Source organism: Peromyscus californicus, unplaced genomic scaffold (genome assembly GCF_007827085.1).
Source record: "Peromyscus californicus insignis strain IS unplaced genomic scaffold, ASM782708v3 Scaffold_5__1_contigs__length_169319896, whole genome shotgun sequence".
Lineage (NCBI taxonomy): Eukaryota > Metazoa > Chordata > Mammalia > Rodentia > Cricetidae > Peromyscus > Peromyscus californicus.
The window spans coordinates 100,934,313-100,959,192 of record NW_026294573.1 but is presented as its reverse complement, the minus strand read 5'-3'; the positions used below and the strand labels follow the sequence as shown (position 1 = coordinate 100,959,192).

Here is a 24,880-nt window from a genome sequence, read left to right as displayed (position 1 = left end):
GGCTTGGAGGCAAGCACCTTGACCTGCTGAACCATCTCACCAGCTCCCCACCTTCATCCCCCCCCCCACCCTAGAAAATTTCTGATCAGAACATGATAGAACCTGGCCTGGGCCCTCCACTCACGATCATGCCCTATCATAAACACCATGCTGTCTTGAGCAGGCTGTCCCTCACAACACCGAACGCTTCTGTCCGCTGACACCTGTATGGGGTTACCACAAGGCCAATGTCACTGACAAAGTAGGATTTGGGGCAGAACAGATGCCACTGTAGGCAAAAGAGCCCTGAATTCTCTAAAAGCCAGAGACCACAGGAGGCTTCCATGGTGCTAAAGGATGACCACAAACACATCCCACAGTATTTGTGGCTGAGAGTTGGGTTGCTTCCATGAAAAATGTAGGGGCCATTGACGTGGCCCAGCAGGTAGATGGCTGTCATCATCCTGATAACCTGAATTCGATCCCCAGAACCCACGTGGTGGAAGGATAAAACTGACTTCCACCAGTTGTCCCCTGACATCCACATGTACTATGATACTTAAGGTCCCCCTGCCCCCTCAAAATGTGAAAAAGAACTTGGCTATCTTCATGAGTAGTGAGCTCCCCATCACTGGAAGTGATCAATTTAGGACCCACTGACTATTTCAAGAAATCTGTGAAGGGGATGGCAGATGAATGAGGTCTTATCCGGGCCTGTATGTTACGCACTTGACTCCGAATGAAGAACAAACACAGTTACAAGGGAGAGTATTCGTATTTTATTAACACACATATTAGAAAACTTGTCATTTAAAAATATGGTTGTCTCTAGTCAACATGGACTGAAACCATGTGCCCAAAGGAAACGATACACGAGCTTCTCTGTCTCAGTGCCCAGAAATCACAGCAAGTGGCCCCAGGAGGTCTGAGAACCCTCTGAAGAGCCAGCCCCTGCCTAGCCCGGTCTCAGGAAATTCTTAAGTCCCACACTCCCTGGCCCTTGAAGCTGGACATTTGAGACAGAGCTGTCTCCTCCATTTCCCTCAGGGCTGGCCTGGACTAAGCCTTTTCCTTAAAAACCATCTGCTGGTGCTGGAGTATAGCTCCACGGAACACACGCTTAGGATGTGCAGGGCCACTGGTTCTAGCCCAGGCACCATGGAAAATAATTTGTGGTTTACCTTTGAGGTAAATTCTGCGAAACTAAGAGCATCAAGACAGATGCTTTCTACCTTCAAGAACATGGCTGCTGGGTGTCCATGGTCCAGCGCTCTGACAGGTACATGGGAGAATCTGTTGGAGATGCTAACAGACCCTAGCCCGACATAGTTATTAAGGCGATTTCATTAGCATCGGCCCCTTTGAGCTTCCTGTCAGTAACCCACATTTTACAGGTCGGGGTCACAAGTAGAAAGTGTGTTGCCCAAGGCCACACAGCTGATGGGAAACCAGTCTTTCAGCCAGCACAAACCTTGGCCCAGAACAGGTCTTTGTGCTTTATACTCAATTCACAGCCTCTCAAAACAATTCCATCCCCCTGTGAAGGGTGCGAAACCTGTTTCAGAGACCAGTGAAAGTAATCTAGAGGTAGGTTCGGCCCAAGGAAGTAGGTGAAAAACAAAACAAAACAAAACAAAAAAACAGGCAGCTACTACTGAGAGGAAGACGCCATGTCCACAGTTCAGCCTGGTGGGAGCGCAGACTGACTGCAACACCGCTTCCATTATCTTGGCCAGTCAACGGACTCAGGTGTACCGACTCTGCCGCGTGTACAATGGAATCACTTCCCACCTTCGAGGGATGTAAGGGTCAAGTGTGTGTGCGCAACTACGTGTGACAACACTCGATACAATCGTTAAGAGATGCCGGGCGTGGCCCCTGCAGTGGTGCGCGTGGGAAAAGCTCTTGGTCTTTTGTGAATGAAGGCGATGTAGTATCAAGTATACATCTCCCATGTTAGCTATGTCCTGTCAGGTCGACCTTTGAGCCAATCTCGATAGTTCCCCCTTCTGTGAGTAGATGCCTACTGATCATTCTTTGCCTGGAAGGGTACTTTCCGAACCATTTTTTTGGAAGGAAAGAACACAGATGTTCTTAAAAAGCAGCTGGAATGGCAGCCTCGTAGGTGGTTTTTTTTTGGGGGGGGGGTGGCTTCTCGGTGCAGATAAGCCTGAGGAGTGAGACAGGCAGAGGCCGTTTAAGATGCAAAACTGGCCTGGCTGGCGGCGGCGCACGCCTTTAATCCCAGCACTCGGGAGGCAGAGCCAGGCGGAGCTCTGTGAGTTCGAGGCCAGCCTGGTTTTCAAGAGCGAGCTCCAGGACAGGCTTCAAAGCTACACACAGAGAAATCCTGTCTCGGGGAAAAATTAAAATATATATATAAAAAATAAAAAAGGTGCAAAGCTGTGAACTAGCTTCTGACTGAAGCGTGTTTGAAAAGACTGCCAGGGTAGGCCGCCAAAGAGCAGGCTGGGAAGGCTAAGGAGAAAGGCTTTCCTGTTTTGTTCTTGTACCTCTCAAGAGACCGAGCTAAGTTTCAGGTTGCTCACCCTGGTTTTAGTGTAGAAGATGAAGATGGGAGAGGATGCAGGGCAGGGGACGAGAAACCCTTTCAAGTGCTCTGGATTGAGGTGACCCGGACAATCAATCTTAAGTGGCTGGAGAGCAGTTGGCTCAAATGGGGACCTTTAAGGAGATGAAGTGCCTCTGTTAGGAAACTTTCACTGAAATTTACTGTGTACCTACTGTGTGCCGGGAGGCTCTAGGCGCTGCATGATGGTGTCCCAGACACAGGCAGCGTGGGGTTGCCTGAACGGAGCCTGTGGACTAGCCTGGGAAAGGAAGCATGCTCGCCTAGGGCAACCGGGGGATGCTGATGGCCCCCTCCCAGAGGCGCAGGGCCGGGTAGAGCGGCTCCTGGAAGGCTGCGTGGAAGGTGTGCAAATGGCTCATGCCGCCCGCCACGTCGTAGAAGGCCAGAACGCCGGCTTCGTAGTCCAGGAAGACGCCGAGCCGGTGGGGGTCGCGGCGGGGCCGCAGGCGGCTTCGCTGGCAGTCGTGGAAGGCCCAGTACTCCAGGTCGTAGCGCTTCACGCACCACGACTCGCGGTTGCAGCCCAGGCGGGAGGCGGCGGTGGCCCCGTGGCGCCGCAGCGACGGGTAGGCGGCGCCCACCCACCAGCCCACGCCCGCCTCCTGCACGTCCACCTCCCAGTAGTGGCGTCCGGCTGCGAAGCCGTCGCGGCCCAGCACCTGACGCAGGGCGTCGAATTGTGGCGCGGGGCGCGGCCCCAGGCGGCCCAGCAGCGCGCAGCGGACGGTCAGTCCGTCCGTCGACAGACGCAGGCGGCTGTGCATCGTGTCCGGGTCCAGCGTAGGCGTGCGGGCGTCTGCAGGAGAGAGAGCGGGAGAGACAGCGGTCGGAAGGGTGGGCGGGGCCACGAGCCCGCGAGCCCCGCCCACCCCCTCCCTTTTCCTGTCCTGATCCCCAGCCTGGGGTAGGTACCAAAGCAAGATAGAAGGCTTATTACACGCTCTATAGGGCTTGACTTTGGATTGTGGAATTTATTGCTAATTAAAAAAAATAAATAAATAAGGTAAGCCAGGCGGTGGTGGCGCACGCCTTTAATCCCAGCACTCGGTATGCAGAGGCAGGCAGATCTCTGGTCTACAAAGTGAGTTCCAGGACGGCCAAGGCTACACAGAGAAAACCTGTCTTGAAAAACCAAAACCAACCCTCTCCTCTTCACCCCCCCCAAAACAAACAAACAAACAAAAAAAAACAAAAAACTTACTGCCGAGAAAGGTGGAGCACGCCTTTAATCCCACCACTGGGGAGGCAGAGGCAGCGGTTCTGTGAGTTTGAGGCCAACATAGTGAGGTTTACATAGTATGTTCCAGAACAGCCAGGGCTACACAAAGAGACCCTGTCTCAAAAACGGAAAGAAAGATAGAATATCCCATAACTATTAGGACTCGGTTGCATGTCCCTTTTATCCCTTAACTTTGAGGGTTATGCTTGGTCCTAGTATTGCCATCATGCCACGCATATTCTTAGGCAATCTGCTTTTTAAAATATACTGGCATAGTCTTGAACCATATCAAACGTATTTCAGTGGTGATCCTAGTTTGTGTGTGTGTGTTTAACTTATTTTTTATGGGCCTGAGTATTTTTTTTTTTTTTGGTTTTTCGAGACAGGGTTTCTCTGTGTAGCTTTGCGCCTTTCCTGGAACTCGCTTTGGAGACCAGGCTGGCCTCGAACTCACAGAGATCCGCCTGGCTCTGCCTCCCGAGTGCTGGGATTAAAGGCGTGCGCCACCACCGCCCGGCGGTCCTGAGTATTTTTTAATGTCCATCACAGTGCAACATGTGCAGTACCTGTAGCGGCCTGAAGAGGGCGACAGGTGCCCCGCACTGGCGTTACAGCCTCCGTAGGGGAGCTGGGAACTGACCTTGGTATCCTGCACTAGAGCAGCACGATCTTAAACACTGAGCCATCTCTCCAGACTCTGAGGCTGGCTTTTTCTAGGCTAAAGAGTTAGAAGCTGGAACAGTAGCCGTCCTTTTGGCTTAGTAAATGAGGAGTCATGAGGAAGACTTCTAGAAGTTTCAACTTCTCGGTCTGAGGGAGGTGAAGTAACGTTTCCTTTTTCAGGAAATTTCCTTTGGGTGCATTTTATTTTTCAAACGTTTCTTTTAAAAATATGTGCTCAGTGATTCCGTTTTGAGAAATTACTCCTGAAGATATGCAGAAAATAAGGCATATTTATCCACTCATTCACTAATTGAACAGAAAATTGATGGTTTAGAGGTAGGTCCAGCTGATTTAAGTTTGAAACTCACTTGGGCTACAGAGTGAAACCCTGTTTCAAAAATGAACAAACAGAATAATGAAGATAAAGAAGAGAGTAGAATGTAACAGCAGCTTTAAATAGGGTTATTGTGAGCATAAGTAATGAGTAAAAACTGCTTGTCTTGATGAAAATTAATGTCTGTTGATGTGATACTCGGTGGCCTTTGAAAGAGCATTATTGAAATGGAGCATGGTTGCTATACTGTCACATAAAGTTACAAAAGGTTGTAACTTGGTGCTACTTTAAAATACCTGACACAATTTTTAGTTTTTTGTTTTTGTTTTTCTTTTTTTGGTTTTTCCAGACAGGGTTTCTCTGTGTAGCCCTGGCTGTCCTGGAACTCACTCTGTAGACCAGGTTGGCCTTGAACTCAGAGATCTGCCTGCTTCTGCCTCCCAAGTGAGTTCTGGGACTGAAGGTGTGCGCTACCACTGCCTGGCAACACAGTGTTTTTAAATGTCTGAAGAAGCAATCTGACAGAAGTTATCCTGGGTAAGATGGCTGTTTTCTTTTTGTTTGTAATTTCTGATTTTCTTTACAATGCGTGCACTACACATATAATTTCCTTGTCTTCCTCTTTACCTCTCTTTCCTCCTTCTTTCTCTCACTTGTGATGCTGGGAATTAAACCCAGGTGTGCCATTCCAGGCCAGCATTCCATCACTGAGATTTCTCTACCCCTACTTCTGTAAATTTTTAGGGGAACAAATAAGAGATGATTCACAATTTTCCAGTAAATGAAAATAGATTATAAAACAGTATGTATAGGGGCTGGATGGAGACATGGCTCACAAGTTAAGAGCACTGGCTGCTCTTCCAGAGGTCCTGAGTTCAATTTCCAGCATCCACAAAAACCCATCTATAATGAGATCTAGTGCCCTCTTCTGGCATGCAGGCGTACATACAGGCAGAACACTGTACTGTATGCATAATAAATAAATCTTAAAAAAAAACAGTATGTATAGCATGATACCATGTTGTATATATTCTAGCTATGTGAAATAATAATAATAATAATAATATCACTTTGTTTTACTTTATTTTTATTTTTTGGTTTTTCGAGATAGGGTTTCTCTGTGTAGCTTTTGGAGCCTTTCCTGGAACTTGCTCTGTAAACCATGCTGGCCTTGAACTCACAGAAATCCACCTGCCTCTGGTCCTGAGTGCTGGGATTAAAGGCATGCGCCACCACCGCCCGGCCTGCTTTGATATTTTAATAGGTACCTCAGTTAGCCATCTGAACCAAATTTGAGATTTAACACCTACTCTATAGTCAAGGCTAGCCTAGAATTTGAGATCTTCCTTCCTGAGCCTCTGAGTACTGGGATTAGAAATTGTACGGACACCGGGCCTTGGTGGTTTATACCTTTAATCCCAGCACTTGGGAGGCAGAGGCAGGTGGATCTTGAGTTCAAGGTCAGCCTGGTCTACAAAGTAAATTCCAGGACAGCCAGGGCTGTTACACAGAAAAACCTTGTCTTGAAAAACCAAAAAAAAAAAAAAAAAAAAAAGTATGGAACCACACCCAGCAGTAATGTTTTCAAAACCTTGTTTGGAAAGGAGTCTCCTAACAGGAAGTGGGGGGGGGGCTCATTTCCTGTCCCTCCTCCACCTTTGCTCCTCACCCAACCCCCTTCCCCCACTCCCGGGTCTTACATTTCAAGAAGAGTGATCTCTCTGGTGAAGAGCTGGTTTTCCACAAGGCGCCCGGCTTGGTGCTGGAGGAGCCCGAAAGCTGGCAGTTTATGTCTGTAAGGAATCGTGAGATGTGAACTCCCGGGGCTCCTGCAGGCAGCACAGACAAACACGCAAAGCGGGACAGAGCGGGAGCCTTGCAAGTGACCCCCAAGAATCACGTGCAAACTTAGAAAAAGATACAAACTTTGGAGGGGGGAGACCCCCAACACAACAGCTACTCATTGGTAGCAGGGGCCAGCCTCAGCTCTCAGCACTGGAGGACAGGAGGCAGCCTTCCCCAAAGCAGTGCTGAGTTTGGAGGAAGGTGAACAGCAGGAAGCCTAAAGTGTGTGTGTGTGTGTGTGTGTGTGTGTGTGTGTGTGTGTGTGTGTGTGTGTGTACTGGAGTGTAGGCAGGGAACAAAGCCGTGGATCAGCTGTTAGGGTGCTTCATCTTCCTGCAGAGGGTCTAAGTTCAGTTCCCAGAACCGTATTGGGTGGCTCACGACCACCTATAACTCCAGTTCCAGGAGACCACACGCCCCCTCTCCCCGCCTCAGGTGATGCACTCATGTGCACATCCCCACACACAGACAGGCAGATACATGAATCATTCAAAAAGAAAGAAAGCCTGACTGACTTGAATGCTCAATAGCACTGTAATTACCTGTCATTGGAGGGGGGCTTTGTATGCCCCTTCCTCCCAAGGATCTATAGCTAATTAACGGTTGTTGGGGACAGAGACATTTTCCTCAGTGGCACAGCCTTTGGCAAATGCCTATACTCCAATAAATAACTTCTCACCGATGCTCCTGTAAATAGCTCTAACTAAACTCATTGGTATACACACACACACACACACACACACACACACACACACACACACACACACACACGCACGAGCACGCGCGCGCACACACACACACACACACACACACACACACACGAAAGCAGAAGGGAGAACTAGTTAGGCAGAGGAAGAGAATCATTAGGAATGGAAGGGGGCAAGAGAGGGTAATGGGGGACTGCAGAGATGGCTCGGCCATAAGAGCCCTGGCTGTGGACCTGAGTCTGATTCCCAGCACCCACAAGTTGGTTCACAACCGTCTGTTCCAGAGGATCTTATGCCCTCTTTTGACTCTCGGGCACTGTGTGCATGCACAGTCAAGCATTCAGGCAAAGCACCCCTACATATAAAATAAAAAATAAATCTTAAAAAGAGAGAGAGAGGGAAATGGGAGAGAATGTGGCCAAAATATGTGCATGTGTGAAAATGTTGTAATGAAACCTATTTTTATGTATAATTAATATACGCTACTAATAAAGCATTCAAAAGGGTAAAGTTGATCACACACACAGAGCCCCGCTAAGCCTGCAGAGAGGTCCAGTTCTCAGAAGAGCGAAGGCGGGCCGTTGTTCCAGCAAGAGGACCCCTTAGGAAACACCTCCTTGGGGACCCCTGCCTGGGTCTTGTCCACAAGGCCTCCCTCATCACCGGGGCAAAGGCCTCACCCCTCTCAGAATGATGGAGTCAGTCGTGTGAGATCTGCACCAGGGAGCTCAACCATCTCACGGGCTCTCTCTCCCCCCACTCTAGAAAACTTCCCCCTGCCTGCCACTCTCAAAGCCCTGAGCTTCTTATTCTGGTGACTTTTTGTCACATTGACACAAGATAGAGTTATCCAGGAAGAGGAGCCTCAGCTGAGAAAATGCCACCATCAGACTGGCCTGTAGAGAAGTTTGTAGGACATTTCCTTTTTCCCTTTCTCTCTCTCTGTTTTTTTGTGACAGAGTTTTCCTGTGTATCCCTCTCTCTCTCTTTGTTTTTTTGAGACAGGGTTTTTCTGTGTATCCCTGGCTGTCCTAGAACTTGCCAGGTAGAGCAGGCTGGCCTGGAACTCACAGGGCTCTGTCTGCCTCTGCCCCTCACACGCACACACCAAGTGCTGAGATTGAAGGTGTGTGCCACCAAGCCTGGTACTGGAGGACATGATTGATGTGGAAGCACCCAGGCCACGGTGGGTGATGCTACCCTTGGGCAGGTCGACCTGGGTGGCATAAGAAAGCAGGCTGAGCAAGAAATGTGGAGCAAGGTGGCAGAGGTGAGGTGACAGAGGGGAGTGAGCTGGAGTCGGTAGAAAGGCCTCTGGTGTGTGTACAGCCATGTCAGTCACCTGCAGGGATGGTGCCTGCCCTGGGCACAAGAGGAAGGGTAAGAGCCAGCAAGGTATTGGTGTGAGCAGACCCTGGAAGTGGTGGCTGGAGAGCAGCAAGCGGGCCACCGGCTCAGGAAAGGCAGAGGTGGCGTCCCTTGTTAAGGATGAGTTGGAATGGGGTGCGGTGGCACACACCTGCAATCTCCTTGGGAGACTGAGTCAGGAGGATTGAAAAGCCAAGGCCAGCCTGTGCAACTTGACTCTCTCAAAATAAAAAGAGAGCTGAAGATGTACCTCAGTGGCAGAGTGCTTGCTTAGCATGCTCGAGACCCTAGGTTCCATTCCAAGTATTGGAGGTGGGGTGGGGTGTGCACTAAGCCAGGAGCCCCTAACTGCCCAGCCAGGGCATCATCATGTGGGGAAGCCACGACTTAAGTTGTTCGCTGCCTCTGCTTCTCTGGTTTATGACTGTCAAGTTGCTGGGGCTGAAGTCATCATGAAACAAATCTCTGGGGAGATCTTCGGGAGAGTCCCTAGATGGGGAGGGGCCATCGTAGGAAACGATACTCCATGGGCTGGGGTCCCACACTGGATAGAAAGGCGAGAGCAAGCCAAGCACCAGCACCCATCTCCCTCTGCTTCCTGGTTGCAGATGCAATGTGACCAGCTGCCTCCAGCTCCTGCCACCCTGAGTCCCTCGCCATGACAGGCTACAGGGAGTAAGGACTCGAAGTCCGTCATTAGGCAACTCACTTTCCTTCAGGCGAGTGTCCATTGGTGTCTGTAAAGTGTCCTGGATGGCTCCCATAAACTCCTTAAAGAAGTTCTTGACGGGCTCGAAGGACAGGGGCACCGGGTGGCTCAGCTCCGAGGGCCTCATCTGCTGTCCCATCTCTGACTTAGTGGCTATATATGCCTGTATAGACGGGCACAGGGTCAAGATGGCTCCAGGGGCTGCAAGCTGCGTCTAGCCTCTACTGCACACCCAAGAGGAAACGCAGCAAGTCGGGACCCATTCTGCCTGGCCAGCGTGGTCAGGATGAGCTGTACCACAGAGCAGTGCCCTGGGGAGACTGTGCAGCAGCCTGAGATAGGAGGTAAATTGTAGCTAGAGTTTTCCAGTCCTGCCTGGCCCACGGTCAGGACAAATCTCTCTCACCCTCCAGTCCCGCAGCTGCTCAGATCCAACCAAGTAAACACACAGAGACTTTATATTGCTTACAAACTGTAAGGCCATGGCAGGCTTCTTGTTATCTAGTTCTTCTATCTTAATTTAACCCATTTCTATAAACCTATACCTTGCCATGTGGCTCGTGGCTTACCAGTATCTTACATCATGCTTCTCCTCGTGGTGGCTGGCAGTGACTCTTTGCCTCAGCCTTCCACTCCCCAGAATTCTCCTCTCTCCTTGTCCTGCTTATACTTCCTGCCTGGCTACTGGCCAATCAGCACTTTATTTATACAGAGCGATATCCACAGCACTTCTCCTTTCCTTTTTTTTTTTTTTTCAAAAAAGAAGGTTTTAATTTTCACATAGTAAAATTATAGATAACAAAACAATTATCAAGCAAGAATTACGGTTACAGTAAATGGAGCTGCTGGTACTCCTTCCCCTTCCCCCTCCTTTCCCCTCTCTTCCCCTCTCCTCCCCTTTCCCTTCCCTTCCCACGGGGTCCCTAGGAGGGCCTGAGCAAGGAGGATAACCAGGCCATGGCATTAAAGTCCAGGCCACTGTGAGGGTCAGCCTCAGTGCAGATGCACTCAATTTTTGCAGACCTGGGTTCCATTCTGTTTTATCTTGTATTGTTGAGACAGGGTTTTATTGAGCCTAGGCTTACCTTGAACTCCTGACCCTCGTACCTCTACCTCCAAGATGCTGGGATTATAGGCATATTTCAAAGTCCCTGACCAGGCCCAGGTTCTGATCCTACCAGAGTGTGAGTTCTAGTGAGTCCTACTTCCTTTAGCCCCACATTTCACCTCCCAGAAGCTGTACTACAGATCTCTAGTAAATATTTGAGCTATGATTCATGTGTTGGTTGAACAAGAATGGCCCCCATAGGCTCATATATTTGAATACTTGGTCATCAAGGAGTGGTACTACTTGAGAGGGATTAGGAGGTGTGGCCTTGTTGGAGTGGGTGTGGCCTTGTTGGAGGAAGTGTGTCACTGAGGTGAGCTTTGAGGTTTCAGATGCTCAAGCAGGGCCCAGTGTGTCTCATAGTCTCTTTCTGCTGCCTTTGGATACGGATGTAGAACTCTCAGCTACTTCTCCAGCACCATGTCTGCCTGCATGCTGCCATGCTTCCTGCCATGATGACAATGGACTGAGCCTCTGAAACTGTTAGCCAGCCCCAGTTAAATGTTTTCCTTTATAAGAGTTGCCACACACACACCTTTAATCTTAGCACTCAGTGGGCAGAGGCAGGTGGAGCTCTGTGTGTTAGAGGCCAATCTGATCTACAGAGCTAGTTCCAGAACAACCAGGGCTACAAAAACAAACAAACAAACAAACAAACAAACAGACAAACAAAAAGAGTTGCCATGGTCATTGTGTCTCTTCATAGCAATAAAACACTGACTAAGATAATTCACAAAGTGCTTGCAATTTGGGGGCCCTGGGAAATGATACTGTTAGGACTATTTATAGTTCAAGATATATATTAATTATCTTAATAGTGTATACTCCCTGACCACCTGTGTGGTGGCAATAAAGTCTACACACTAGCCAGGGAAACCCCTGTGCAGTTCCCCGGCGTGTAAAGACCATGTTCGACGCCACAGTGACCCAGGTGCATTATGGGTAGCCGGTGGCAGCTGTAAGATCAGAAAGCCCAGCTATACCTGCAGCAGCTGGACTGGGTTGGGCTCCAGGCTGATGACCCACACCCTGGTAGAGAAATCATCCATGGCCTCAATTTGCTTCCTGCAAGACTCTGCTTGCTCCCTGTACACCTGGAGGGTGAGCTGTGTGTTCTTATCGATGAATTTTTTGGCCAGTACTTCCTCTTCATCAAGGAGTAATCTGAGTTCTGTGAACTTCTGTGTCAGCCAATCTTTACTTGAGTCTGCATAAGCCTTAAAGGGAAAAAAAATCAACTGTAGACAATACACTTGCCAATCAGGAAGTCTAGAACCGAAAATATCTACAGAGTGAGTCTAGCAAGGTGGCCTGTCAAACCAAGAGGCCACGCATAAAAAATAAAGTTTTCCTAAGCACTGGCAAATAGTTTTGAGACAGGGTTTCCCTGTGTAGCCCTGGCTGTCCTGGAACTCACTATGTAGACCAGGCCTTGAACTTATAGATAGTCATCTGCTTCTGCCTCCTGAGTGCTGGGATCAAAGGTGTGCGCCACCACATCCAGCTGAAGAGCCTTTCCCCCGCCCTCCTTCCTTCCTTCTTCCCTCTTTTCCCTCTTCCTCCTTTTTTTTTTTTTGTTAAAAAATGTCTGCCGGGCGGTGGTGGCGCACGCCTTTAATCCCAGCACTCGGGAGGCAGAGCCAGGTGGATCTCTGTGAGTTCGAGGCCAGCCTGGTCTACAAAGTGAGTTCCAGGAAAGGCGCAAAGCTACACAGAGAAACCCTGCCTCGAAAAACCAAAAAAAAAAAAAAAAAAAAATGTCTTTCTAGGGGCTGGAGAGATGGCTCAGTGGTTAAGAGCACTGACTGTTCTTCCAGAGGACCCAGGTTCAATTCCCAGCACTCATATGACAGCTCACAACTGTCTGTAACTCCAGTTCCGGGGGACCTCACACAGACATATAGGCAAGCCAAATACTAATGCACATCAAATAAAAATAAATTTAAAAAAAATGTCTTTCTTTGCAGCCCAGGCGACCTCTAACTCCTAATTCTTCGACATCAGCTTCCTTCATGAGTGTTATGATTGCAGGTATGTACTGTCATATCTAGCTTAAAGTTCCTCTGCGAGCTGGGCATTTAGCACAGTTGGTTGAGAGCTTGCCAAATATGCAGCATGCCTTGGGGACACAGGATATGGTGGTGCACCCCAAAGATGGAGGATAGAAGATCAGAACTCAAGGTCATCATCAACTACATGGGTAGTTCAAGGCCAGCATGGTTATGTGGGATCTTGTCTAATAAAGCAAAAATAAAAACAAAATCTTTGGAGATGATATGGGAGGACCTGAGGGAGAGGAAAGAATTTGATCAAAATATATTGTATGAAAAAAATAAAAAATGGCCGGGGCAATGGTGGCACACACCTTTAAACCCAGCACTGGGGAGGCAGAGCCAGGCAGATCTCTGTGAGTTCAAGGCTAACCTGGTCTACACAGCGAGATCCAGGACAGGCACCAAAACTACACAGAGAAACCCTGTCTCAAAATACCAAAAAAAAAAAAAAAAAAAAAGGATAGCAAAATGTCTAAAAATAAACATAGCAAAGAGTGCATAAGTGCTTGGAGTGTAGCTCAGCGGTGGAGAGCTTGCCTAGCATGCAGGAGGCCCTGGGTTTGATCCCCAGCACCTAAGTTAAAGTATAAAATTACACCGAGAGACACAAAAAGCCTTAACTACTGCTTCCTCTTATGGGGACTAAGCGGAAAATGTATTCACCTGTACAAAAGACTTCTGTACTCAGCCTCGGAGCAAGCATTTATACATAGAGGATAGTTGGGTTCAGTTTTCTGTATCACACACTCAAGTTTGCTAATTATATAAATCATGTTGTAATCATACAATACAAAATGCATATCAATTAAAAAGAATGCTTTGATACGTACTACAGCATAGATGAACCATGAAGACACAACCCCAAGTGAAATAAGCCAGATTAAAAATCACGACTGCCTTTATGAGAAATATCTAGAAACAAGCCAACACAGTGACAGGAAGTAGAGAAGAGGTCACCAGAGGCTAAGAAGGGGACTGGGTGGGGACTGCTTAATGTCTTCTGCTTCCTTTCTTTCTTTTTCTTTCTTTCTTTCTTTCTTTCTTTCTTTCTTTCTCTCTCTCTCTCTCTCTCTCTCTCTCTCTCCCTCCCTCCCTCCCTCCCTCCCTCCCTCCCTCCCTCCCTCCCTCCCTCCCTCCCTTCCTTTCTTTTCTTTTTTTTTTTTGAGACAAGGTTTCTCTGCTTAGCCCTGGCTGTCCTGGAACTCTTTAGACCAGGCTGGCCTCAGACTCATAGGTCTGCCTGCTTTTGCCGCCTGAGTGCTGGGATTAAAGGTGTGCGCCACCATAGCCTGGTCTTTTTTTTTTTTTAGTTGATTTTTAAAAAAATTATGGCATGTGTATGTCTATGTGTGGGTATGTACTCACGAGTCTGAACACAGGTCGGGGACAAAGACATCAGATTTCCTGGAGCTACAGGTGGCTGTGAGCCACCTGGCCCAGGAGTTGGGAACAGAACTCAGGTCACCTGCCACTGAGCCATGTCTCCTGCTCTGTTTTCAGTCTCTATTGTTTTTGTTGTTGTTGCTAGGTGGGGTTCTTTGTTTTCAATAGGATATGTCCCCTTGGCTGGCCTGGTGCTCGCTCTATACCCCAGGCTGGCCTTGAACTCACAGCTCTCCTCCTGCCTTTGTAACAGAGCCCCCAGACCTTAGCACAACTGACTCCATGATGGAAGTGCCTTTCAGGTCATGAAACTCGGCACATAGACAGCACCACCTGATAAAAAGAAAACAAGGGGTTGGGGATTTAGCTCAGTGGTAGAGCGCTTGCCTAGCAAGCACAAGGTCCTGGGTTCTATCCTCAGCTCAAAAAAAAAAAAAAAAAGAAAGAAAGAAAGAAAACAAAGCCTGATCCATCAAAGTCCACAGTTCTGGGAAAGTCTCCAAATGTGCTAACCTGCTTTGTAGCTTCTGAAGTTCTACTTCTGGCTAACTGTTCTTGTTAAATGAAGTATGTCAACCCAGAATAAAAGCTCACCCCAAGAAAGGGTTGGGGCTACACAGGGATCCCAAACACCCAGTGTAGTCACTGGCTGGTCAATAAAGACTTTCTATTGAGTCAGGCGGTGGTGGCACACGCCTTTAATTCCAGCTCTCAGGAGGCAGAGCCAGGTGGCTCTCTGTGAGTTCGAGGCCAGCCTGGGCTACAGAGTGAGTTCCAGGAAAGGTGCAAAGCTACACAGAGAAACCCTGTCTCGAAAAACCAAAAAAAAAAAGAAAACAAAAAGACTTCCTATTGGTTTAAACACACGTCTGAGCAGTCTTCTCTGGTGGACACCCCACAGCACCTCAGTCTACCACATGCTGAGACTGAGATTGCAGGCTGTGATGCCACACCCAGCCGGAATGGCTATTTGAGATCACGAACAAGTTCTGGAAATAGATAATGGTCATGTCTGCACACAAGGCAAATGTAGGTCATGCCCCAGAAAGGGCACTTGAAGAGTCAGCATTATGTATGTATATTTGACACTATAAAAGGGCATTGGGGCTAAAGAGACCAGAGGACCTGAGTTCGATTCCCATCACCCACAAGATGGCTCACAGCCCCTTGTAACTCTGCTTCCAGGGGATCTGTCACCCACTTCCAGCCTCCATGGACACCAGGCACACATGTGGTGCACAGCTACACATGCAGACAAAACACCATACAATAGAATACAATTTTAAAGTAAAAAAACGAGAATGCCTTCCTATCTTTACTTACACACGAAGAAAGCAGAAAACGTCTGGAAAAATGAAGTCTAAAAACTGGAGCTTCTCCTTCCCTCATCCAGACTTTTGTGCGGCCCACACAGCAGAGTGGGTCCTGTAAGGACCAAGCTTCCCCATGGCGCTGGGTTGTTTGTTTTTCCAGTGCTAGGGTTGAGCCTTGCAGAGGCCAGGCCAGCCCTTAGCTACTGAGATGCACACCTCCACCCCTTTTTTTTAAAGACAAGGTCACCCTTATGTAGCCCAGGCTGGTCTCAAACACAGATCCTCTTGCCACTGCCTCCCAAGTGGGAGGATTACAGGCCAGTGCCATTATCCATGTCCCCATGTGCTCTCTTGACAGGACAACTATGGTCTGGCAAGGGATGGGAAGTGAGTTTCTGTGTGTCTCCTACAGAAGGCTTTAAGCAGTCACTAGGTTCTGGGGCCAGCTTGAGAGCCCAGGGCCTTATCTGTAACGTGGCTGCAAAGGGTCAGTGCACCTGGCTTCTGATGTATCTGTGATGAATGATCAAGGGAAGGGAAGAAAATACGTTCCTGTCCACAGTCAAACCACACTGAATGGGACTGAGTCAGTGTGATCTCAGAAAGGAGGCCGCTTGGCCTGGTTGGTACATGGATAGAAGGATGCATGTCCCAAAGCCTTGAGTGATGGAGATGTGTTAGAGGCAACAGAGTGAACCAGGCAGGCTCCTGGAGAGACACCAACAGGATTCACTGTTCCTTCCCACTGAGCTGTGTTCCAAGATCCCGAAGATCCATTTTGTCACAAAGACTATCTCAAATAATGACACTGCACTCCCCTGTATCTGTGGGGGCAGGAGGAGCTGCTGAAGGATCAGCAGAGAAGGTGCTCCCAGGAAAGGACAGGGTGCAGAGTGGTAGGGGATGCAGGAGTGGGGTAGGCAGAGAGAAAGAAGGAAGGGGGAGGAGGAGAGGAGAGGGAGATGGGAGAGGAAGTAGAGAGACAGACTGAGGGAAAGGGAAGGAGAGGGAGAGGGGGAGGAGGCAGACACACAGAGAGGAAAACCAGGAAGTTGGCTGTCATGCCCTGGAGTCAAAGTAAAACTGTGTCCCACACTGAACTTCAGAGTTTGGAGCTGGCCTGGGTGGGCTAGTGGAGGATGAGCCCCTGCGGAACCTAGTGGAGAAATGCCTAAGGACGACCAGCAAGAAAGGACCTGACCAGCCAGGAAGCCCTGTTCAGGGAGCCCGAGGGATTTAGTGCTTGGGAGGATAGCTGCTATGTGACCCCATCTTCCTTCCAGAGGCAGGGGGTGGGGTGGGAGTGGGGGATGGGGCTTTGAGGAGAAGGGGGCTTTGAGCCAGGAGCTGCTTCCTGCACACGGGGCATGACTGGACAACCCCACTGGGGGTTTTTGGGGTGGTGCAGCCAGGGTGTGAGATAAGCCCTCCTCCAATCCTTCCCAGGACATTTTAGTTATAGCGGCCATGGCCAGCATAGGGGGCAGAGGAGTGTCTGTGCCCAGCTGTGATGGAAGCCAGTAGTATGTTCAAGGTCAGCAGCACGGCCTGGCTACATCCTCATGCCCACATTTCCAATTTGGCAGAAGTTGGCTCATGTCACCTACGTATCCACAGACACATGTTCTGGTTCTGTTTCTGTAGCTTTCGGGGACTATGAAGACACAGAGCCAGGAGCTGAGGGGAGTTATTCCAGCCTCAGCCTGTGTGCCTCAGGTCCATCTCCGGCCCTTTCTCAGCTCTGCAGGCTGAGGTTCTTAGACTTCATCGGGTCAACATGAAGCGAAACCAGAGGGAAGGCAGAGGGTAAGGGTGAGGGAGCAGCAGGGTGTGCCTCCAGCAGGGCGATGTCCCTGGGATGGCTCCCACTGAGTCCCTCTCACTGTTGCCAAGGCTGGTTTGAACTTAAGCCATCCTCCTGCCTCAACTCCTCATGTGTCCTGGACTACAGGGCGCACCATTTTGCCTGGCTTCGACATGCGTCTCTAATGGGCCTTTCAGTTCTAACAAACCACACACTCTAAATCCCTTCTTGTGTTCACTCCAACAGGCAATCAGCAGTCTTCATCCATACCAACTCTCTCTCTCCTACTTTTCCACTCATTTATGGAAGCATCAAAGCATGCGGAGAAGCGGTGGTGCACACCTTTAGACCCAGCACTCAGGAGACAGAGGCAGGCAGATCTCTGAGTTCGAGACCAGCCTGGTCTACAGAGCGAGTTCCAAGACAGCCAGGACTACACAGAGAAACCCTGTGTTGAAAAAAAAAAAAAACAAGCAAACAAACAAAAAAGCAAAAAGCAAAACAACAACAACAAAAGGCTAAATGAGGGCTGGTGGTCACCAAGCCTGTCACCTCAGTACAATCCTTGGGACCTGCACGGTGGAAAGAGAGACCCAATGCCTGAAAGCTGACCTCTGACCTCCATATGTGAGCTGCGGCAGGCATGCTCACACGTACTTTTACACACACACCAATCACACGTAATAAAAAACCGCTTAAACAAAGAAATAAAGCAGAGGGTCTGGGGAGATGGCCCAGTGGATTAAATCCTTGCTGCTCAAGCGTGAAGACCTGAGTTAGGTTCCCAGGACCACCATAAAAAGCTGGAGAGACGACTCAGCAGCAGTTAAGGGCACTGGTTGCTCTTGCAGAGGACCTGGGTTTGGTTCCCAGCGTCCACATGGTGGCTCATAGTAGTCTGTAACTCCATTTCCAGGAGATCCAGCGCCCTCCTCTGGCCTCCATGGTCACTGCAGACATGTGGTGTACCTACGTGCATGAAGGCAAAACACTCATAAAATAAAAATGAATTTTTTCAAAAGCTGGGAATGGCAGGTGGCACCTGTAATCCCAGTCCTGGGGAGGTGGAGGCAGGCAGACCACTGGAACTCTGGCACTCGAAGGCCAGTCACCCCAGCTGAAGCCAGGAGTTCTGGGTTCAGTGGGAAAGCCTGTCTGAAAAACTAAGGAGAGTGACTGAGGAAGACACTTGAGGTCCTGAGTTCAATTCTCAACAACCACATGGTGGCTTACAACCATCTATAATGAGATCTGATGCCCTCTTCTGGTATGCAGATAGAATACTGTATACACGATAAATAAATTTTTTTTTAAAGACACCTGAAGTTGACCTCTGGCCCCTTGATCACGTACACACATATACACACTCACCTGCATGAACACATGTGTACACATACACACAAGGGTAACCTGGGAGACAGGCTGGTAAAATCCTATCCCCAAACAAATGAACTTCCCTGCACAAAATGTGGGTGATTCAGAGAGAACAGTGTTGTGTTGTCCATGTCCAGTACTAGTACGAGGAGACATCTAGGGCTGCATCTAACCAGGTTACCCCTGCCACATGAATGCCCTGACCCCTGAAGAGCCTAGGCAGGGAAGCACACAACCTTAGAGGGTGTGGGGGGGCTGGCAATCGATAACCAACACTTTGACTGTCCCCTGGAAAGGAGTGGTGATGGGCTGGGTCACCGGCTTCTGCATAGACTTTGGACCATATCTGAACTTTATTGATCTGTTTACAAAGTCCCGTGGGTTAGTTTCCAAACTAGAGAAAGCTGTCCTCAGACCTCTAAATCCAGAGTAGTCCTATCTGCCGCAGATGACGCCCGCCAGTGTTCAACAGGGCGCTTGTGCCCTGTCTCAGTGTAAAAAGCTGGGAGGTAGCTCAGCGGTAGAGTGCTGCTCTTGCACAGGTCCTGAATTTGCATCTTAGCGCCCATATTGGGCAGCTCACAACCACCTGTAATTCCAGCTCCAAGTGCTCTAATGCCCTGTTCTGGCCTTCGTGGGCACCCAATACATGTGGCAGACATAAATGAAAATAAATTAAAGTTGGGCGGCGGCGGCGGCGGCGGCGGCGGCGGCGGCGGCGGCACACGCCTTTAAGCCCAGCACTTGGGAGGCAGAGATAGGTGAATCTCTGTGAGTTCGAGGCCAGCCTGGTCTACAGATCGAGATCCAGGACAGGCACCAAACACTACACAGAGAAATGCTGTCTCGAAGGAACCAAAATAAAATAAATTAAAAACATACAGAGTTCGACTACTATGTGTTGAATATGTCAGATACTATAGACACTGATAAAAGAAAAGAGCCTAAATAAACCAAGGGACATCCCATGGTCATGGATATGGAGACTTAACACCATGGAAATAATGTCATTCAAGCTAGCCTTGAACTTGTGATCCTTGGGTCTCAGACTCCCATGTTGCAGAATTATAAGTGCCTGGATTTTTTTTTTCCTTTCTTCCAGAGACAGAATCATCCCACATTGTATGGCCAGGCTACAACATACCATGTAGCTCAGGCTGTCCTACAACATACCATGTAGCTCAGGCTGTCCTACAACATACCATGTAGCTCAGGCTGTCTTCAAACTTGCACCAAACCTCCTGTTTCAGTATCTTGAGTTCTGGGATTACAGGCATGAGCTTCCACACCCAGCTAAAGAGCCCAAATAATTTTGTAAATCGGGGTCATCAATTATCCAAGATCTATTATCAGCTATTAATCCTAACCATGTAGACACATGGTTCACAGACACACACAAATGCACATAAATAATAATAATAATAAAAGTATCGCTCTGCACGTAGACCTCACGTGCTGGGCTGACACAGACACTATCAGATCCTATGCTTGGCCCTGAAGGACAGATATGTGTCATAGAAATAACCCTCAGACACCTAAGAGAAGGAACGGGACATTTCTCCATAGGATCTTTGCGGCTTCCTGTGTCTCTAGAATTGTTTTGAAGTAAAATGTTTAAGAGTTGCTGACACTCGCTTCTCTGCTCCCTGTGACGCTCCTGCGCGCTGGTTGCCTGGGGACACTTTCTTGTGTTCACTTGCCAGGTCCTTTTAAACTGACTTATCTTCTTGAGCCCAGAGACTTGCTTTTTTGTTTGTTTGTTTGTTTTGTTTTTTTGAGACAGGTTTTCTCTGTGTAGCTTTGCACCTTTTCTGGATCTCGCTCTGTAGACCAGGCTGGCCTCGAACTCATAGAGATCCGCCTGCCTCTGCCTCCCGAGTGCTGGGATTAAAGGCATGCGCCACCACCGCCCGGCCGAGACTTGCTTTTTTTAAACTTCTGTTTCATTTACTGTTATTATATGTATGTGTTGTATGTGAGGACATGTGCGTGTGGATGCCAGAGGGCAACTTTCAGCAGTCTGTTCCCTCCTTCTGTGGGATCTGGGGCTTGAACTCAGTTTGTCAGACTTGGGCAGCAAGTCTGAGCCTTCTTACTGGCCCCTCCTTTTTTTTGAGACATAGTTTTGCTATTCAGCCTTGCTACTCAGTAGTAGATCAGGCTGGCCTCAAACTTGGGCTGCACCTGTCTTCAAAATGCTGGGATGGCATGGTGACATCATGCCCGGCCAGTCCTGCTCTTGAAGACTTGAGGGAGGGTCACTACTAATAATTAAGCTAGAGCCACCGATGTGACCTGTGAAGATCCCCAGAACACCAGGACATGTGGCACCCTGACCAATGAAGGATGTTAGCAACTGGGGAGCCAATTCCACACTCTAGTGTGGTGGCGGTGGTGCATACCTGTTATCCTAGCAACTGAGAAGGCTGAGGGTGGAGGACTGTGAGCTTGAAGTAATCCTGGCCTATGTAGTGGAGACCCTGTCTCAGTCAGTCAATCAATCAATCAATCAGTCAATCAGCTGATCCTTGTGGTTAAGGTCTGTAATCTCCAGTACTCAGGAGGTTAAGGCAGGAGGCTCACAAGTTCAAGGTCAGCCTAAGATGAAGTAAATTCAAGGCCAGTTTGATTAGCTTAATAAGACCCTGTCTCAAAACAGAAATGTTTCCCATGCTCCTGTAAATAATTCATCACTCATGTTCTTTTATGTAACCCCAATTAAACTCATTGGTACCCACATACACACAGAGGATCTCTAGTTGGGAATCAGTGGGAGAGGGACAGGGGAGGGAAATGGGGTGAATATGATCAAAATACGTACACGTGTCTGAAAATGTAGGAAGCCCATCATCATGTATAATTCATATATGCCAATAATAAAATGCTTTTTTAAAAGAGACTTTGCAGAGACTCCAATTTTAATAAAAGATTTACATTTTCAGACACATCCTGCCCCTCAAATAAAGTAAAGAGAAGTCTAGAAATGTATAGCTAGGTGGAAAAACACTTGCCTTGCATGTGCGTGGCCCTGGGTTCAAACTGCAGTACCACAGTAAAAGAAAGAAATAACATTGTGGCAGGCTGTGGTGGCATACCCTTTAATCCCAGCACTCAGGAGGCAGAGGCAGGCAGATCTCTGAGTTCAAGGCCAGCCTGGTTTACAGAGTGAGTTCCAGAACAGCCAGGGCTACACAGAGACACCCTGTCTCAAAAAAGCAAAAAACAAACAAGTAAATATGTAAGTAGATAAATACCATTGTATAAAGAGGTAGGGCTCAAGAGTGTGTATCTATGGACTATACTTTGACTCTATTTCTCACAGCCAAAACCCTTAAGAATTGTTTGCCTGTTCTGGGAGATATTCTGCTTTCCTTAAGGCAACTGGGGAATGGGAGGGTGGCGGGCCAGTTCCTCTGGTCTTGCTGAGGAAAGATTGAGCCCTGGCATTGGTGGAAGTGAAGATGCTGGTCTGCTGCTTGGGGAGCTGTGGGGCAGAGGTTGAGTCTCCGCAAAGCTGCTAAAACAGACCTTCAGGGCCACTCACCTGCACACACGCTTCCTTCTTGATCGTGTACTGAAATTCCTAATTTTGCATTCTTTCAGAGAGAACCCCTTGTAGGTGCCCCCAAACCCCACCAACTCTGACACCGGCTTTGAGGTCAGCCCTTGTTTTTCTGGAGCTCCACACTAGGGTTACCAAATTCTGGGGGAACACATCTGCACGGAGAAGGGGAGCCGGGCGCACTTGCCTTGAGCCTTTCCCCAGCGTCTTCTAAGTGGGCTATGCTGTCAGCATGCTGCTGCTTCTTGGTTGCCAAACACTCTACACAGTCCTGGATGAGTTTCTGCGGTGGCGGTGACGGTGGCGGTGGCGGTGGCGATGGCGGCAGGAGAGAAAGCAGAACTGTCACTCTCAAGCTCTCATCCTTGCTTTCCCCTTTATTATCTTTTTCTTATCACGTTTTGTTTATCTACAGGGTGGAGGCAGGGGCACTGGCGCCACAGCCTGCATGTGGAGGTCAGAGGACGATTTGCAGAGTCCCTTTCTCTCTGTGGCCTTGTGCACACAGCCAGCGAGGCTGTGGAGACTACGTGAGATCCTAGTGCCCGGCCAACAGCACACGCTCCGTACAGGTCGTTGTTTTTTTTTTTTTTCCACTTTAACATCCAACAAGCCTTTGCTGCAGTGGCGAATGACTTTACTGGAAGAGGGAGCTGGGGGCAGGGAAGGGGGTCCTGCTCATCTACTGTGACACCTAAGCCACCTACTGCCCACGGTGGCCCAAGGATACCCCAGCCTTCTGGTTTGAACCGTCCACTTCCAGCCACAGGAATTCGTCTTGGGACCCCAGGAAACCTTACTTACCCTTCAGTGGTGCTTCCCCGGGGGGGAGGCTTCCTTGACTTCCTGCCTCAAGTTCCATCTTTTGTTCTGGCCCTCACTGACCACCACCTTGGGCTCCCTACTAGGGTATTTATCACATGGCATTATTTCCGTTCTCCCCTGACCATTCAGGTACGGGAAGGATCTGACCTATGACAAGGCATTGTGCTAAACGGGCATCTGATGAATGAATGGCTCTGTAAACGGGTAGAGGATTGAGTGAGGGATATGTGGACGCTTTGGAAAGATGAACTCCCAGACGGACGGACAACTGAGGGAGAGAGATGCTTGGGCCACATCTCTAGAAAATAGCCTTGGATTTCAAAGCAGCAGTATCTGAGGATCATTATTACAGTCATTCACAGGTACCAAAAGGAAGGTTCTGGAAGCAGGGGCATTTCTTATGAGCCCAGGACTCCACTAATCAAACTGTCCTCCTACAGGCCTGATTTCATCTTAGAGTTGCAGGCTTGTTGGTGAAGTCAAGGGAGAGAAGAAGGATGGTGAGCCGGGCAGAGTTTAAAAGACCTCTTGGAGATAGAAATAATAAAACCAGCTTTGTGGAGACAGAAGGTTCTGCCTAGCCTGCCTTCCGGTTCTGAAGAGCCAGGCCTGCCTGGTGGGGTCCTGCTCATTGGTTATCTACAGATAACCCAAAGACTGTGATAATGCCTGCTAGAGGGGGCCAGTGGTGTGTCTGCATAGAAGGAGGAGCCGGATTCAAGGCAGGAAGTCCGCCTTATGGAGTTTGCAAAACAGTACAGGCCCTAGTTGAGAATGGCGTTTTATGAACTCCACTGTCCAGAGACGTTTCTAGGCTTCATGAAGCACACTCATACTGTTTTTTCTACACGCACAGCTTCAATCCGGTCTTTTGACATAGTCTCGCTGTGTAGCACAGGCTGGCCTTAAAACTTTCAGTCTCCCTGCCTCACCCTCCCTGGTGCGGGGTGTTAGGCGGGGACCCTAAGCCCTCCGCTGTGTTCGCTAAATCTCAGGTTTTCTTTAAGCGGGCGGCAACATCAGGGAGCGGCCCTACCAGAAATCATAAAAGACATCTGAGGACCAGCCTGAGCCTCTCAGTACCCCCAACCAATCTTCTGAAGCTTCACTGGTGGCTTGGGCTACCTTTGCCCTTTCACGGGGTTCTGCCTCCCAACCCTATGTCTACCACCTAGGGGACCTCAGGGCCCCCTTAAGTTTCCAGATCCTAACGTGGTTTGGCAGTGAGACCTGGGCTGGCGCTCCTTCGTCCGTTATTTCTGCTGTTACTTCCTATGCTCAATCTCCGCCCGCCCAGACCTGCGGTGAACGCCCCGCATCTCCCCACCTGCACGCGCGCAGCCTCCTCCTGGGCCAGGCCCACCGGGTGGCCGCGGTGGGCACCCAGCACCGGGCACAGCGTGCACACGCAACGGCCGCAGCGGTGACAGAAGAGCTCAGCCAGGCGTTCGCTGTGCTCAGGGCAGCGCCAGCCGCAAGCCCCGTTGGGCTGGACCGGCACCGGCGCGCCGGCTGCCCCGCTCTCCATTTGCAGTGGCAACCGCGGCCCTCTCTTGCAGTGTAGCCGGATGGGGTTGCTGCGAGAATCGAAACCTTGCTCGGGGCGGGGCTGGCGACTCAACTCCCAGGGACGGGCTGGAGGGGGGTTGGAGGTAGGGAGGGTGATGACCCGCTGGGGAGCGATGCTTGGTTCCGCCTAGTGCTGGATCTGCCGCACAGCACCCTTCCACTCTCCCGCCCCGTAGGGGAGGCGGCCACCACAGACAGGAACGCGGGGGCTCGCTTGGATGGGCTAACTGGTAGAAGGTGGGCTCCCCACTTGGTGATACTGGTCTAGGGGTGTTCGGCAAACTGCTGGAGTGGAGGAGCCTGATAGGTGTGGCCTGCCCTGAGGGGCCCGCATTTCCCACACTCCCACTTTTCCCCTTTTTCTGTAGCGCTCCTTCCCTGGGGTCAGCCTCGTGAGTTTGGAACAGATTTTTCGGAAACCTCAAGAAGCTCCAAGCTAACATTCTGAAGATGCTCCGATCCCTCCCGCCC

General features: G+C 49.5%; 1 protein-coding gene across 1 annotated transcript; it reads right to left on the bottom strand.

Moving 5' to 3' along the window:
- Positions 1-739: 739 nt before the first annotated feature.
- Trim14 (tripartite motif containing 14) lies at positions 740-24,536 on the bottom strand. The gene is made up of 6 exons (XM_052717490.1): positions 24,168-24,536; positions 22,203-22,298; positions 11,509-11,742; positions 9,418-9,580; positions 6,489-6,581; positions 740-3,368 (listed from the first exon to the last, which is right to left on the bottom strand). The coding sequence occupies exons 1-6, from the start codon at positions 24,366-24,368 to the stop codon at positions 2,833-2,835; spliced, it is 1,323 nt and encodes a 440-aa protein (XP_052573450.1). The 5' UTR covers positions 24,369-24,536; the 3' UTR covers positions 740-2,832.
- Positions 24,537-24,880: the final 344 nt, after the last annotated feature.

Excerpts from the sequence above, each read along its gene's own strand:
- Trim14 (XM_052717490.1), bottom strand. The coding sequence starts at position 24,368 with ATGGAGAGCGGGGCAGCCGGCGCGCCGGTGCCGGTCCAGCCCAACGGG. Across the intron at positions 11,743-22,202 it reads ACGCTGGGGAAAGGCTCAAG|GCTTATGCAGACTCAAGTAA; the intron begins GCAAGTGCGCCC and ends TTTCCCTTTAAG. Across the intron at positions 3,369-6,488 it reads GAGATCACTCTTCTTGAAAT|ACGCCCGCACGCCTACGCTG; the intron begins GTAAGACCCGGG and ends TCTCTCCTGCAG.